General features: G+C 52.5%; 1 protein-coding gene across 1 annotated transcript in view; it reads right to left on the bottom strand.

Annotated features, from left to right (window-relative positions):
• Nucleotides 1-981: 981 nt before the first annotated feature.
• The window catches only part of ZNF407 (zinc finger protein 407), a 458246-nt gene continuing 446047 nt past the window's right edge, over nt 982-13180 (bottom strand). The window contains exon 9 of the mRNA XM_025931398.2: nt 982-3469. Coding sequence (XP_025787183.2) covers nt 2151-3469 — 1319 coding nt within the window. The 3' untranslated portion in view covers nt 982-2150. The remainder of the gene's footprint in view (nt 3470-13180) is intronic.

Below are 13180 nucleotides of genomic sequence, written 5' to 3'. Positions count from 1 at the left end.
AGCATCTGAGCCGAGGACCGTGGGCTGTAGCTAACGGGGGGCATGATCGGGAAGAAATATTTCCACCGGAAAACATCCCCCCTCCTCCTCCTCTTTTTTTTTTTAACATGTAGGAGAAGCTTGGAGAGGGGCATCACTTTATAAAGGTCACCTTCATCCTGATAACAAACGGGAGTTGATCCTGTCACCGTTGGCTGAAGACAAGTGTTGGAGACGTGAATTGCCACTTTTAGGAAACACGAGCAAGTCGTACTCAGCCAATTACGAATCTCAGTGTCAAACCTGAAACTGCACCTTTTAGTTTTGGGGGGGAGGGGGTGACTGTGTCAAGGGAGGTGGCCCTGTGGGACCACAGAGCAATGCGGACGAGGCCCGGAGAGGCTCAGCGGGGCACGTGCCCGCCCTGTGCCCTCAGGAAGCGATTCTGAACGGTATGTCCACTCCAACTAAAAAGGTACTATCCTCTCTTCCTTTTCTCTCATGTCTGTTCGTCACAATTTTTATTTATTTATTTTTAAAAAAAAATTTTTTTTTTCAACGTTTATTTATTTTTGGGATAGAGAGAGACAGAGCATGAATGGGGGAGGGGCAGAGAGAGAGAGGGAGACACAGAATGGGAAACAGGCTCCAGGCTCTGAGCCATCAGCCCAGAGCCTGACGCGGGGCTCGAACTCACGGACTGTGAGATCGTGACCTGGCTGAAGTCGGACGCTTAACCGACTGCGCCACCCAGGCGCCCCTGTTCCTCACAATTTTTAGATAGCAACCGTGATAGAATATGCCATTGTCACCAGAAGGTGCTTGGCCCACGCGCCCAACAGAACTGGCACCGGGCCGTAGGAGGTCCCCGACAGAAAGCAGTTCCCTCGTCGTGGGCAGAGCGGGGGGACAAACCCTGGTGTGGGACAGAAGAAGAGGCCCTCGTCTGCTTGTACAGCTGCCCACAGGCCGGCTGTTGGAAATAAGAGACCGTCGTTATCTTTTAATGCTGTAATTTTATTTCAAAGGAAAAAAAAATAGAACGAAAACAACCTTTGCGTTCGGGGGAGGGGAACTGTTTTTACACTTTTGGAAAAGGAAGAAGAGAAGTGGATCAAGACGTGAGTTACTAGAACATGAAGCTGCATTCCAACAGCTGCAGGGAGCCCACGACTAAACACGGACGACGCGGTCAGGCCCGGGGCTGCGGGAGCACGGCTTTCTAGTACTAATGTTTAATGTCAGCTCCTTCACACGGACAGAAGTCACAAATGAATCCTGCAGAAGTGGGATCAGTATGAACAGACACTTGTTATAAAAGCAAAATATTGGTATGAACAATATTTTCCAGAGTACGCATTTCATATATAGACTTTATTGTATGAAACGAAGTCAAAGTTAGAAGCGCTGGGTTGTCTAAACCAAGGTAGATTTTCGTCAAATAGAAACGTCAAGGCTGTTCTTCACCACCGGCTTAGGAAGGCTTCTTTTAAGCAGAGTGCAACCAGAGCGAGGGACACCCCCATGATGTCTGGGGAGAGGACGCATGAGATGAATAGGTCTTCCTTTGGTCTGGGGACCCCGCGATCCTAAGATTTCAGGGAAATGAACAGGGGTGGCCTGCTGCAAGACGGTAATACCTGTAGCTGCAATTCTGAAGCAAATCTATACTAAAACGTTAAAACGGCGACATGCTGGACTGGAACAGCAGGCATGTCTCAGGCCGCAGGAGACGCTGCTCGGACTTTTCCGCCGCGAGCCACAGTCCTTTGATAACTGAAACGGGAAAACACTCGGTGGGGGTGGAAACATTAAAACACGTGGCTTCTCCTCAGCACGGAGCACAGAACGGAGGGAAGCGACCAGTCACAAAAGAGCCAGCAGGAGACAGGCTGGCTGGCCTGGGGGTCTGCCCCGCGGCACCCCGTCCCACCCGGGGCCTTCCCAGCGGTGGCGGCCCCCGCACCCCGTGCACGCCCCCCGCAGCCGGTGCCAAGCCGCCCGGAAAGCGGGCGGGCGGCCCCAGGAGCACCGCGTCACCGTCCCGGAGGCCCTGTGAATGAAGTCCAGGGGACACCGTGCCCCGGGTGCCGGACCGCCCTCGTCCGCCCCGGGCCGGGAGCGGACGTCTGCACCCGGACCTCCCCAACCTGCCCCGGGCCGTGCGTGCCTCACGCTTCTTGGAGTTCGTTACTCTCTCTTTGGCCCTGAATGACAGTCGCTGCCGGGGACCCATCCTGGGTGTAAATGACCATACTCGTCAGCTGCTGGGTTCCATTTGGGCCCAAGGCCTCGGCGCTGAGCGCGGCGCCGGCCTGCAGGATCCCCTGCGAGTCGGCCGCCTCGATCAGGGTGTGTGAGTACACGCCCGCCTCCTCCGGCACCCCAGGGGGCAGCTCCGTCACGATGTAGTGAGTGGCGCCCTCGGGAAAGCCGCCCGACTCCTGGACCATGGCCTGGACCAGCTCTTCTGTCACAATGATCTGCGAGATCTCGCCGTCGGGCTCGGCCAGGTCCACGCGCGGGCCGTGCGCCTCGGCCTCCTGCATGATGATCTGGGAGCCCTCCCGGGCCAGCATGTGCACGGTGCCCTCCTCGTTCACGATGAGCTGTGTGACGCCCTCCTTCATGAGCTGGCCGGCCGTGGCCGAGTCGCACACGGCGAACTGGAGCACGCCCTGCACCACCTTCTTGAAGGCCACCTGCGCGCGCTCCTGCGAGGCGGTGAGGGCCGGGGGCCGCACGACCTGGGTCAGCACCTCCACAGGCTCCCCGGGGGCCGTGCCCTCCCGCACGTCCTGGAACATGTGGATCTCGGGGGCCTCGGGCTGGGTGGTGGCGGGGGGCGCCTCCTGACCGGGCAGCTGGACCAGCACGTCCTTGTGGCCCGACCTGCCTTTCTCGTCGGGCCCGACCCGGCCTTCAGCCCCTCCCAGCTCGGTGACCGCACACAGCAGGGCGTCCAAGGCCGAGGCCGCGTCGGGCGGGGGGACTCCGGCCTCAGCGAGGTCTAAGATCTCCTGCTTGGTCACCTGCTGTATCACAGCGCCTTCCGGGCTGAGGGGCCCGTCCGCGCCGTGGCCGTCCAGCGAGCCCCCCACGACCACCACCTGGGTGGCCCCGTCCGCCAACTGCTCGGGCAGGACCGGCCCGGGGGCCACAGCGCCCCCGTGGGCGCCACTCTGACCGGCCGCGATCACCTGCCCGTCTTCTGTGATGTGCACCACCCGGGCCACCTGGCCGGCCAGCGCCAGTGTCTGCAGCGTGGCCGCGGCGGTCTCCTCCACGGAGGCGTCGAGCGCGAACTCCCCGCCGTAGCCCTGGATGACGATCACCTGCTCGGCCGCCGCCCGCCTCGTGCTGTCCCTACGGGGCCGCTCCTTGACGGGGGACGCGGCCGCCAGCGCGGCCGCGGTGAACGGGCTGTCTGTCTCCACGAACGTGGCTCCTTGGCCCTTCAGACGGCATTCGTAGGACTTGGAAACAATGCCTATGGGAGACAGGGACCAGTTAGAGCCTCGAAACACGACTGTTAGGCTTACAAGTAAGACAACGGTTGTGCAGAAGCTTTAACCCCTCGGCAGAAACACCACGGTGAGCCAGGGGCCTCCGGGGCCGGCCGTGTGCGGACTCTGACGGCTCGGCCACGGGTGTGCGACAGGAACAGGCATTTTTCTGTCCTCCTGGTTCGACTGTCCAAATAACAACTCTCATCAGCCAGCGTTTGCTTTCCCTGTTCCCAGGGCAGGGGTGTGGCTACAACCACCCCCCTCGATTACTGTCACTTGGAACGAGACATTCAGTCACTGGTGGGCAGTGAAGGACAGTGAAGAGTGGCAGTGTATTCTGACCCAAAGGCAAGTCTTTTCGTAGGTTTACGAACAGACGTGAGGAGGGCCCGGGACGCAGGCATGGACACCCATCCCCCCAGCGTCAGTTCCGACACAGGCCGACGCTGGACAGGATGAAACACGACTGAAAACTGATTTCTTTCCATCAAAACAGGGAAAAGATCCGTGTTCTTATTATTGCCTCCTTCCCCCCTAGGTGATAACCAATCAATGAGGATTTCCAATGGCCACCACAGTTTTAAAGGATTTCATCTTACTGTCTTTATTGTAGGTAATTAAAAAATTGTTTTTGATGTTTTATTTTACTTTTGAGAGAGAGAGCGAGCAAGCAAGCGAGGAGAGGGACAGAGAGAGAGGGAGACACAGAATCGGAAGCAGGCTCCAGGCTCTGAGCTGTCAGCACAGAGTCCCGATGTGGGGCTTGAACTCATGAATCATGAGATCATGACCTGAGCCCAAGTCGGACCGTCAACCGACTGAGCCACCCAGACGCCCCTGTAGGTCATTTTTAAAAAGAATGCTTTATCCTCACCAAAGGAAAGAAAATGATTACAAACTGTTACGATTATGTATTGCTAGCATCCCTCAAAAATAAGAGTTTTGTTTAACATGTTGGTCCACTTCCGTAAGAAAGCATTTCTTTCAACACAGAGTCCACTCTGAGCACAGACCCCAGACAAGGCCCGTCTCTAGGAGGCACAGTATCTCAGGCACGATCCACAGAAGCCCTTCAATCACATTTACCGCGAGGGCACACTGAGCTCACATGCAGACTGCAGGCGACAGTCCTGGATTTGGAACCCCACGCTAAGCTCCGAATGCAAACTCCTGGCCCATTCCATATACAGTGCCGTGACGTCTGGGTGGTCTATGCCCCCCTGTTCGACAGTCAGAGGTCAGGGCAATTCATACCACTGCAACCCCTGTCACCTGGCAGGCCGGAGGGAGGGCAAGGGTCTCCTGGTGGCACTTGATGGTGTGGGCAGGGAACCAACTGGAACGAAGCTCACCGTACCGCGAGTTCGTGGGGTCGGTTTTCTGTCACCTTGTGTTTTCTGCCTCTGAGGATGCGCTCTAAAGCATGAATCTTAGAGCGATTATGGAATCACAGACTCTTGGGTCAGGGAAAGCCTCGTGGCGTCAAGCGGGATGATCTCCAGGAGCAGAACCTCCCTCTTACTCTCTCGGGTTACGTTACACCCTGACCAGGGGGTGTGGCCCCGGGCTGGCCGTGCAGCCATGGGCGGACCAGGCCTGGCCAAGCTGTCACCAGCCAGGCGAAAGCCATGCCATCACATCTTAAAGGTCAACTGAACCTTCCCGGGGAGGGTCCAAAACACCAATGGTTCTAGCTAAATGCCCTAACCAAAGTGTATCAGGTGTCCTGTTTACCCTCCGAGGAAAGGGGAGAACCCAGAGCAGGGAGCTTGCTCCTTAACCCGCCTCTGTGAGCAAGCACCTCCCAGGTGCCAACTGCCTGGTGCTCAGGGGCAGGTGCCCCGGGGCAGGTGCCCTGTGGCAGTGGTGGTCTCCACACTGGGGACTCCCAGCCCTCGTAGCTCTGAAGACTTTGCAGAGGTCATGTGAGCCTCTGCAGGGTTTAAGGGAATCAACCCAGCTGCCCCGCCCAGGGACGTGCCTGCTGCGATGTCCCTCCATCCTGCACCCCCCCTGCACCTCTGCTTTATACAAGGAAAGCACAGCCCTGGGAAGGCTGTAGTCTGGGGGCAGGCACGAGAGCAGGTGAAACCGCACGGGTCCTAGAAGGAGGGTGCTGAGCCCTGGTGTGTACTTGACCTCATCTCGGTTTATCTTCTGAACTTCGAATCTCCCTAGAATCTCTCTCCAAAGAGGTCGGGAGGCTTGGTCTGCAGCAGAACGCAAGGACAGGGCACCCCACAGGACCCCCTGCTCGCACTCACATGCCTGCAGGAGTCTACACTGGGGATACCACCAGCCTGCTGGGGGCGCCTTCCTCTGGGACCCCTGGTCTCCGGTGCACATGCTCCCAATTTCTCCCTGCCTCCACCCCTCCACCTGGGGCTTGCTTGCCCTCATGACACCCTGAACTTGATCCTGTTTGTTTCTGTCCATTCTGCCATCATTACATCCTGAACTTGATGTGCTGGTTTCTGTTCACTCCCTAAGTTCAAGGTCCTTTCCAGTTTAACTTAGAGTTTGGGAAACTAAATTAAAACAAAAAGACATGAAGAAATATGGACACAAAAATAAAGAAGGCACCCTTCAAACCAACCCCACGTCATTGCAGAAGAGGGCATGCTGCCTCGGCGTCGAGGGCAGGAGAGACCCTGGCAGGTGGGAGACACGGAGGCTCCGGTGGCCTGGTGGCCCGGCGCCTGCGAAAGGAAGAGCCCCGGGGCCTCCTCCTCCGGGCTGCGGCCGGACAGAAGCCCTCCTGGGTGCAGCGTTACCCTCTGAATCCCTTGCAGCGCTGGTAATTACGCTATTCTGAACTACTTACGGAATTTATTTGAATCCAGAGGTGGGTGAAGCCACTTCCAGACCATTAAAGTAAACTACATGGGTAAATACTGCTGTCACGACGGCGTGTGATGGAGCAGGGCACCTCCAACATCTTAACCTCCGCTCGGCGCGAGCCCAGCCACTCCATCAGTTCATAAATGCGAGTACAGGCCCATCTTTTGATTCAGCAATTTAATAACTTCGAGTGCTGTCAGTACTGCCTTGAAAAATAGCACCTATAAAATGTAACAGCCTCAATCAGATTGAAAAAGATTCACCCACTGAAGATTCTTCCATTTCGCCCATAATGAATTAATGTGGAGCTATGTAGAAGTTCAAGTGTCATTTAAACTAATGTGAATCTCTACTGTAACTTTAAATTCTAACTGGGCTATGACCAAGAATTTACTGGGCACATCAACTTCAATTTTTGAGCTCTTTCGAGTAAATATGAACCGTAAAGCTCACCAATGCAAATGGCCAAGTGGATATGGTATTTGGAAAACAGGAACTCTGTACGGGCTTATCCTTAACTGCTTAGTCACCGGTATAGGTCCAGAAGTGCACAAATCGTTAACAGAGCACGGACGCCCAGCATCATATTTGCGCTACGCTTCACGTCTTTCAAAGGCTATGTTGGATTTCCGTGTGATAATTGTAGCTAATCAAGCCATGCATCTGATGGAGCCTTTCTGGACCCGTCTGTGAGAGGACCACAAATCTCTCTGTGCAGAAGGGGCAAATGAAGTTAAAACGCAGCCTCCTGACTGCTTATGAAAAATCTCAACTTACGGGATATGCCTTGGGTGGCTCAGTCGGTTAAGCGTCCGACTTTGGCCTAGGTCACGATCTCGCCATTCCTGAGTTCGAGCCCCGCGTCGGGGACAGCACAGAGCCCGGATCCTGTTTCAGATTCTGTGTCTCCCTCTCTTTCTGCCCCTCCCCCACCCACACTCTGTCTCTCTCTCTCTCTCTCTCTCTCTCAAAAATAAATAAAACATTAAAAAACAATCTCACCTTACTGCTCATTTGTTTTCGTGACTACAGAGATATTATACTCCCCTCTCATAGTTAAACGCGTTGAAAGTTTACAACTTGGCTGAAATGAGAAGGGTTCTTTTGGGGGCGAGAGCTGAGGATTCGTTTCCAGGGAAGTGATTCCGGATTAGGCTCACTTTCTCCAGAAGACGGTTGAGAGAGACGGTTCCCTCTTATCTGTCCTCCCTGAAGAGAACATCTTCGGAGTTGAAAGCCACAGACCTGGAGTGCAGGCGTGGAGGGGTTAAGTCGGAGACACTGACCCCCACCCCCTGCCCCCCAAACCATGCTGATGGCTCTGTTCTGCGGGCTGGGGGCTTCTGGGCAGCTACAAATAGGGCTGAGCACCTGACTGTGTCCTCTTCGTGTGCGTGTTATTCTTTTGTTACTGTCATCGCGCTTTCCCACAGAATAAATACCTTATGCTTTTGTTAAGCTTACATTTAATTAAAATGTACAGAATTTGTGCAGTAAACTCGAATGAAACAAATAAAACAAGGGCCCCCTCTCTTGAAGGCATACGTTGTGAATGAAAAATGTCATTACAGACTAAAAAATTTTGCAGTAAACAGGGCCTACAGAGAGAAGTTTCCCCTGTAATGACATCCATAAAATACACAAATGGCACTTTTAGTACCATCCTGAATATGGCATTTTCTGTGCTCTACACACAATCTAAATGGTTTGATCATAGAGCATAATACTCCATTGGGTTTATAGAACAATCAATGTTCCATAAAATGATGTATTTATCCAATAGTAGGCTCAGCAGTTACTGGCGTGTGACATTGCAGGACACAGGCCCGGGCTGCTCAGCGGCACGCACGCCGGCTGTAAAACTTGCCTAACGCCAGTCCAACAACTTCATCTCCTCTGCCGCAAGTCATTTGTAGAAGCCTCGGCGTGGTTGAAAAAAAACTTGTAATAAAAATTCATAGAATTTTCAGGAGAATGAAAGCCGATGACAATAGAAAGGTCACATTGTGTCTCCACGAAAGGGGTCAAAGGTGGCCAGCCGTTCTAAAACCGAAAGCAGATTTCATGCATCGCGTAGCAGATAAAGACGGCATGAAAGGGACCCGTGTGGGGTGAGGCGCCCGGCGTGCCGGGGAAGCTCGTGCTAATATCCTGTGGGAGCCCCGCGTGCTACCGGGAGCACTTGTGTCTGTATGGTGCTCGGTTACGCCAGATGCCGTGTGTCCCTCGGTGTGATTTCTATTATTTTCTTAAGGATCTCGCAGCCTTCGTTAGGTGATTCGTGAACCGGGTGGGGGGGGGGCACCCTAGCGGAGGGAGAGGCTCTCCCACTGTGCGCGGTGCAGATTTCGTATTTTGGAAGGGTGCTAGGCTCGAAAATGCTCGGGCGGCTCCTCGTCATAACTGAAGCACCTCAGATACGATGCGATTAAAGAGGGAATATTTTCATATAAAAATTTGGGGCACACGTGACACTGGGATCCTTAAGCCACATATAATTTTTCTTGACTTCAATTTTAAGATGTAATTTTAACAAGAGCGTTAAGAAATCATACTTAATGTCTATTAAAATGAAACAATATTAACAGATTATGCTAATAAATTAGAACCATATTTTAATGTCACAAAAGCTTATAAGTTTTTCAAGTGAGAGCAGAAAAAATGACAAATTAAAATTCAACGCAATATAACCTTGTGGAAATTTTGAAGCGGGGGATAAATTATTCCTACAACAGCACAGCCAGTCAAAGCAATATCAATAATTGCTCTATGGCGTAGTCATGCTTTGGCCAAATAATTACCGGTCCGGCTGCTGCGGGATGTCAACAAGAGGGCTCCCACCGAAGCCCGGGGGTGAAGAAGTTCACTCTCAACGTGAACACCACACATATCAGGGGGGCGCTCCCCACACCGAACGCTTTGTGCTGCTTCACGTCCCTGAAGGAAAACTCCAACCAAGGGGTCTGAGAAACACTCCTGACCTGGTTTGTAACCTCACGGGGAAACGGTAACCGCTCAGCCTGACAACCAACCCCATACCGGAATGACAATGTCACCATCAATTTTGTTTGTTTGTTTGCTTGTTTTTGAGAGAACAAAAGACGGTCAACACCTTCTGACCAGTATTTTCCAGGGTTAGAAAGGCATTCTGGTCAGTGTTAATCAAATTCGCACACAAATCAGAAATATTTAAGTAACCGGAGACACAAAATTACAACTATCTTCACTCTCCGGCATGCTTGTTAAAAATGACCGCTACACGGTGGCGTGAATTTCAGAGCACGCACCTGTTTTGGTCATTCTGAAACCTAAGCTTCCGTGAACTGGCCTGACAGAAATTCAAATACACAATTTTACAAGATACACCGTGCATTTTTTTCTGAGGGAACAGAGGGAACACTCCCGGCAAGCCAGGACAGACTTAGGTGACAAAAGTTGTAGTCCTTCTTTCTCGATTATCATTAGCACTACATCTGTGATTGGTAGTGATCAGAGATAATCATATATGACCCCTGAAAGAAATTCTAAGATACTCAGAAAAAACTAAGAATAAATTTTATCTCAAGTTAGAAATACATGACTGGCCAGGTTTCTAACTTTACTCTGAACAGTCTCCACGGGCCTAGACATTTCTATGGGCACTGAAGAGTGACAAAGAATAAAAGACAATATTTTACCTCTAAAGTCACCAACCCTAAGAAATTTTGTATCATATCAGACTCTTAGGTATCTATCATCATTTCCGTGCATGAAGACCCAATGGGAGCCATGCACACAAATCTCACTCGGGAAGACAAGACCGGGGTTTAAGGTTATCCTGACAGGCGTTTTGGGGAGGGACGTGAAGGGCGGGTGTGGTTAACTGGTTCTCGGCTGCAAAGGCAGAGGCCTGAGGGCCGTGTTGATAGATGGCCCGTGACAGCCATAGAACTTTGGAAATTTGACTCATGTGACAGAAATGGTGTCATCATGCTTCACAAGGGTGATGAAATGGGATTTTAGAGTTAAACTGTAAAGTGCTCTGATCTTGTCATTTACCCATGAAGAGCGCTTCTTAAAAACTGCCGGTGATTTACTAGCAGAAAGTGCTCAAATGTCTTCGGCCCTGTGTGGAGCAAGGCGAGGGGGAGGGGCAGCTCTGTAGGGATCAGCACAAAGTGCCTTTGGCATTTTGCACATATTTGGGGATCTCGAGGTCAGTCCGTGGCCACCGTGAGGGGTCTCCGTCTTGGAGGCCTTCTCTCCTGTCCTCTGGGCGTGTGCTCCCCTGGGAGGCCCCGGGGGACCCAGCCCTCATCCCGCTCTCTGCACGGGGTCTGCTCAGCATTGGTGGCACCGGCTGATGCGTTCGAGGAGTGACCGGAGCGGTGGGATGCCAGGCCCGCAGCGTTCTCGACCTTAAAGACCCCGCGTGAGCGGCAGCCAGTCCGCCTGCTGTAAGGCCCCCTCCTCTGTCCCACTCTCTCTAGCGCTGACATTCCTTCCTGCGTCAGGCATCAGGAAATTAGGGAGCCCGACGACCTTTTCCTACTGTCCCTGGACAGCGTAATGAAACTCCCAGTGTGGTGAACACAATGTGAGGAGACAACGCCTGTTTTTCAAAGGTGTATGCACCACGCACGTTTTAAAAGGTGAACTCGTGCAAATAGGAAGCCAGCCAGTGTTGGTAGTGGGGTGTTTCTCTTACAAGGTGGCTTTAAAGGGCTAACAAGGCAGATTAAATAAACTTGCGCCGTGTTGTTTTTTGGGCAAATCCTACAAAAAGATCCCATTCGTTTTTGTAGGCATGTTCAGATTCCCTGTATGTTACAGTACCTTCGTTTCCTTCCCGAGGAAATGAGAGGAAACAGACATCTGTCTTCATTGCAGACACTTTTGTATGGAGGTAAAAAGCAAACCGCTCCTCAGTAACAGCACAGAGGCACCATTAAAATCAAATTTACAGTAAACAGAACCTGCAGCTGGGGCAAAACGCTCACTGTTAGTATTTTAATTATCAGCAAAGCTTTTGGAGGTCTAACATCTGCTCACAGCCGAATGACAGCAGCTGCTGGTACGCACTTAAAACAACGCGGATTTCTTCTCCACATATTAAAATGAGTCATCTGTTCTGGGCACATCACTGCTATCTTCCTGTTAAGCCGACTTGTGTGGGTGAGGAGACCCTGAATGTTTCGTGGTGGCAACACAGTGAGGCCCGACCTCTTCCCGAGGATGACATCCCAAGATGCCGAGGCCGCTCCGGCACAGAGGGTCAGACCAGTGTGCTCAGGCCACTTCCAGGACCAGCAGAGGAGGCGGAGGCAGTGCCCGGATTCGCTCTGGGGAAGCCAGAGCGAGCAGCGGTCATGACCGCTGGCTCCGGGACAGCACGTGGCAGCGGGTCCTGGTCTGGGGCGGGCCCGGCACCCTGCCCTCTCGGAACACGAGGACAGAGCAGTGGCGGCGGCAGGGCCGGGGGAGGGGTGCGGACACTGCCACGGTCATGGTGGGAAACAGAAACATGCTTTCTTTTTGGCCAGTGACTAGGACAACCTTCATTCTGAACACCTTCCTAAATCCCTAAGTTAAAGTCCTATGTTGAACTTGCACGGTACCCGATGCCTGCGTAATAAAGTTTCAGACTGATTAAAAAGGTACCGAACAAAAGACACATTATGAGGCTTGAACCCTTGCTCGAAAATGGACAGAATAAAAACCGTGCAAATTAAAATGTTGAGTAAAATGCAGCGACCGACACCTCAGGTGTGTGAGATGGAGACGGGGAGGCTCGGCGGCTTTCCCTTCCTTCCGCACGCCGGGCCAGCTTTCCGAGGGGCAGGGAGAGTTGGGAGGGGATCCTTTCAGGGCCTGATGACACGTGAGGGGATGTGTGGCTCCTGTCACCGGAAAGGGTGGGACGCGTGGCTGGCGTATGTGTGTGTCTAGAGGCAACACTGTGCCATTACGTCTGAGCAGCGACACGCACCGTGTGTAACGTCCTCGCGCAGATGTCCACAGCGCGAGCTGAAAAATGGGCACAATGTCTGGTGACAGGTGCAGTCAGGGTACAAAGCTACGCACAGTGTCTCACAGGACTACATGGTTTGCATCAGGGTGGAAGCCTGAAAACAATCGCTCTAAAATTATCATTAGTTCCGGAAGGAGTTTATTGCTACTTGGGCAGCACTATTTTGCCTTTCTGTTGAAACACTGTTTAAAAAGAGTCTGACGTTGCTCTTGGAGGGATGGGCTCGTGTAACAGCCAGCACCTGTTAGGAGCCATCGACAGCCACATGCAGGTATCACACAACACGATGCACATATGAGAAAATCAGGACAAAGTCATATTGCCGTGTTAAGTAACAGACACACACCATGTGGGAACTCCCCAAAAGGCTTTGCATGGGGAATGGTGACTTTGACATGCTAGAAATTCATTAATGCCACATGTAATAAAAACTCAGGAATTCCCACAAGAAACACGGTGACATTAAAGTCATGCCCAGTGTTCATATGGACATACAGCCATTTGCCTGCCTGAAATAACCTTCAACAAAGCTTGGGAAAGAACTTAGAATGTGTTTTAGGGGGCTGCCTTTTGCCCTGGAATTGCCCAAGGTCACAATCACAGAAAACAGAGCTACGTGCCTGGCACTGGTGGGGCTTCAAGGGACACAGAAGGAGCAGAAGCAGGCTCTCTGAGCTCCGCGTAGGAAGAGGGGAGTGTCTTCCTTGCTTCCTTCAGTAGCTTTTCTGTGGATCAACAAATGCCCCATCTTGATACTCGAGGAGGCAACTGATCAAGAAAGAATGCACAGGGGCACCTGGGTGGCTCAGTCAGTTAAGTGTCCGACTCTTGATCTCAGCTC

This window comes from Puma concolor, chromosome D3, assembly GCF_028749965.1.
Source record: "Puma concolor isolate L17-30 chromosome D3, mPumCon1.1.hap2, whole genome shotgun sequence".
Lineage (NCBI taxonomy): Eukaryota > Metazoa > Chordata > Mammalia > Carnivora > Felidae > Puma > Puma concolor.
Note: the sequence above shows the minus strand (reverse complement) of the source record. Positions and strands in the feature narration are given on the sequence as shown.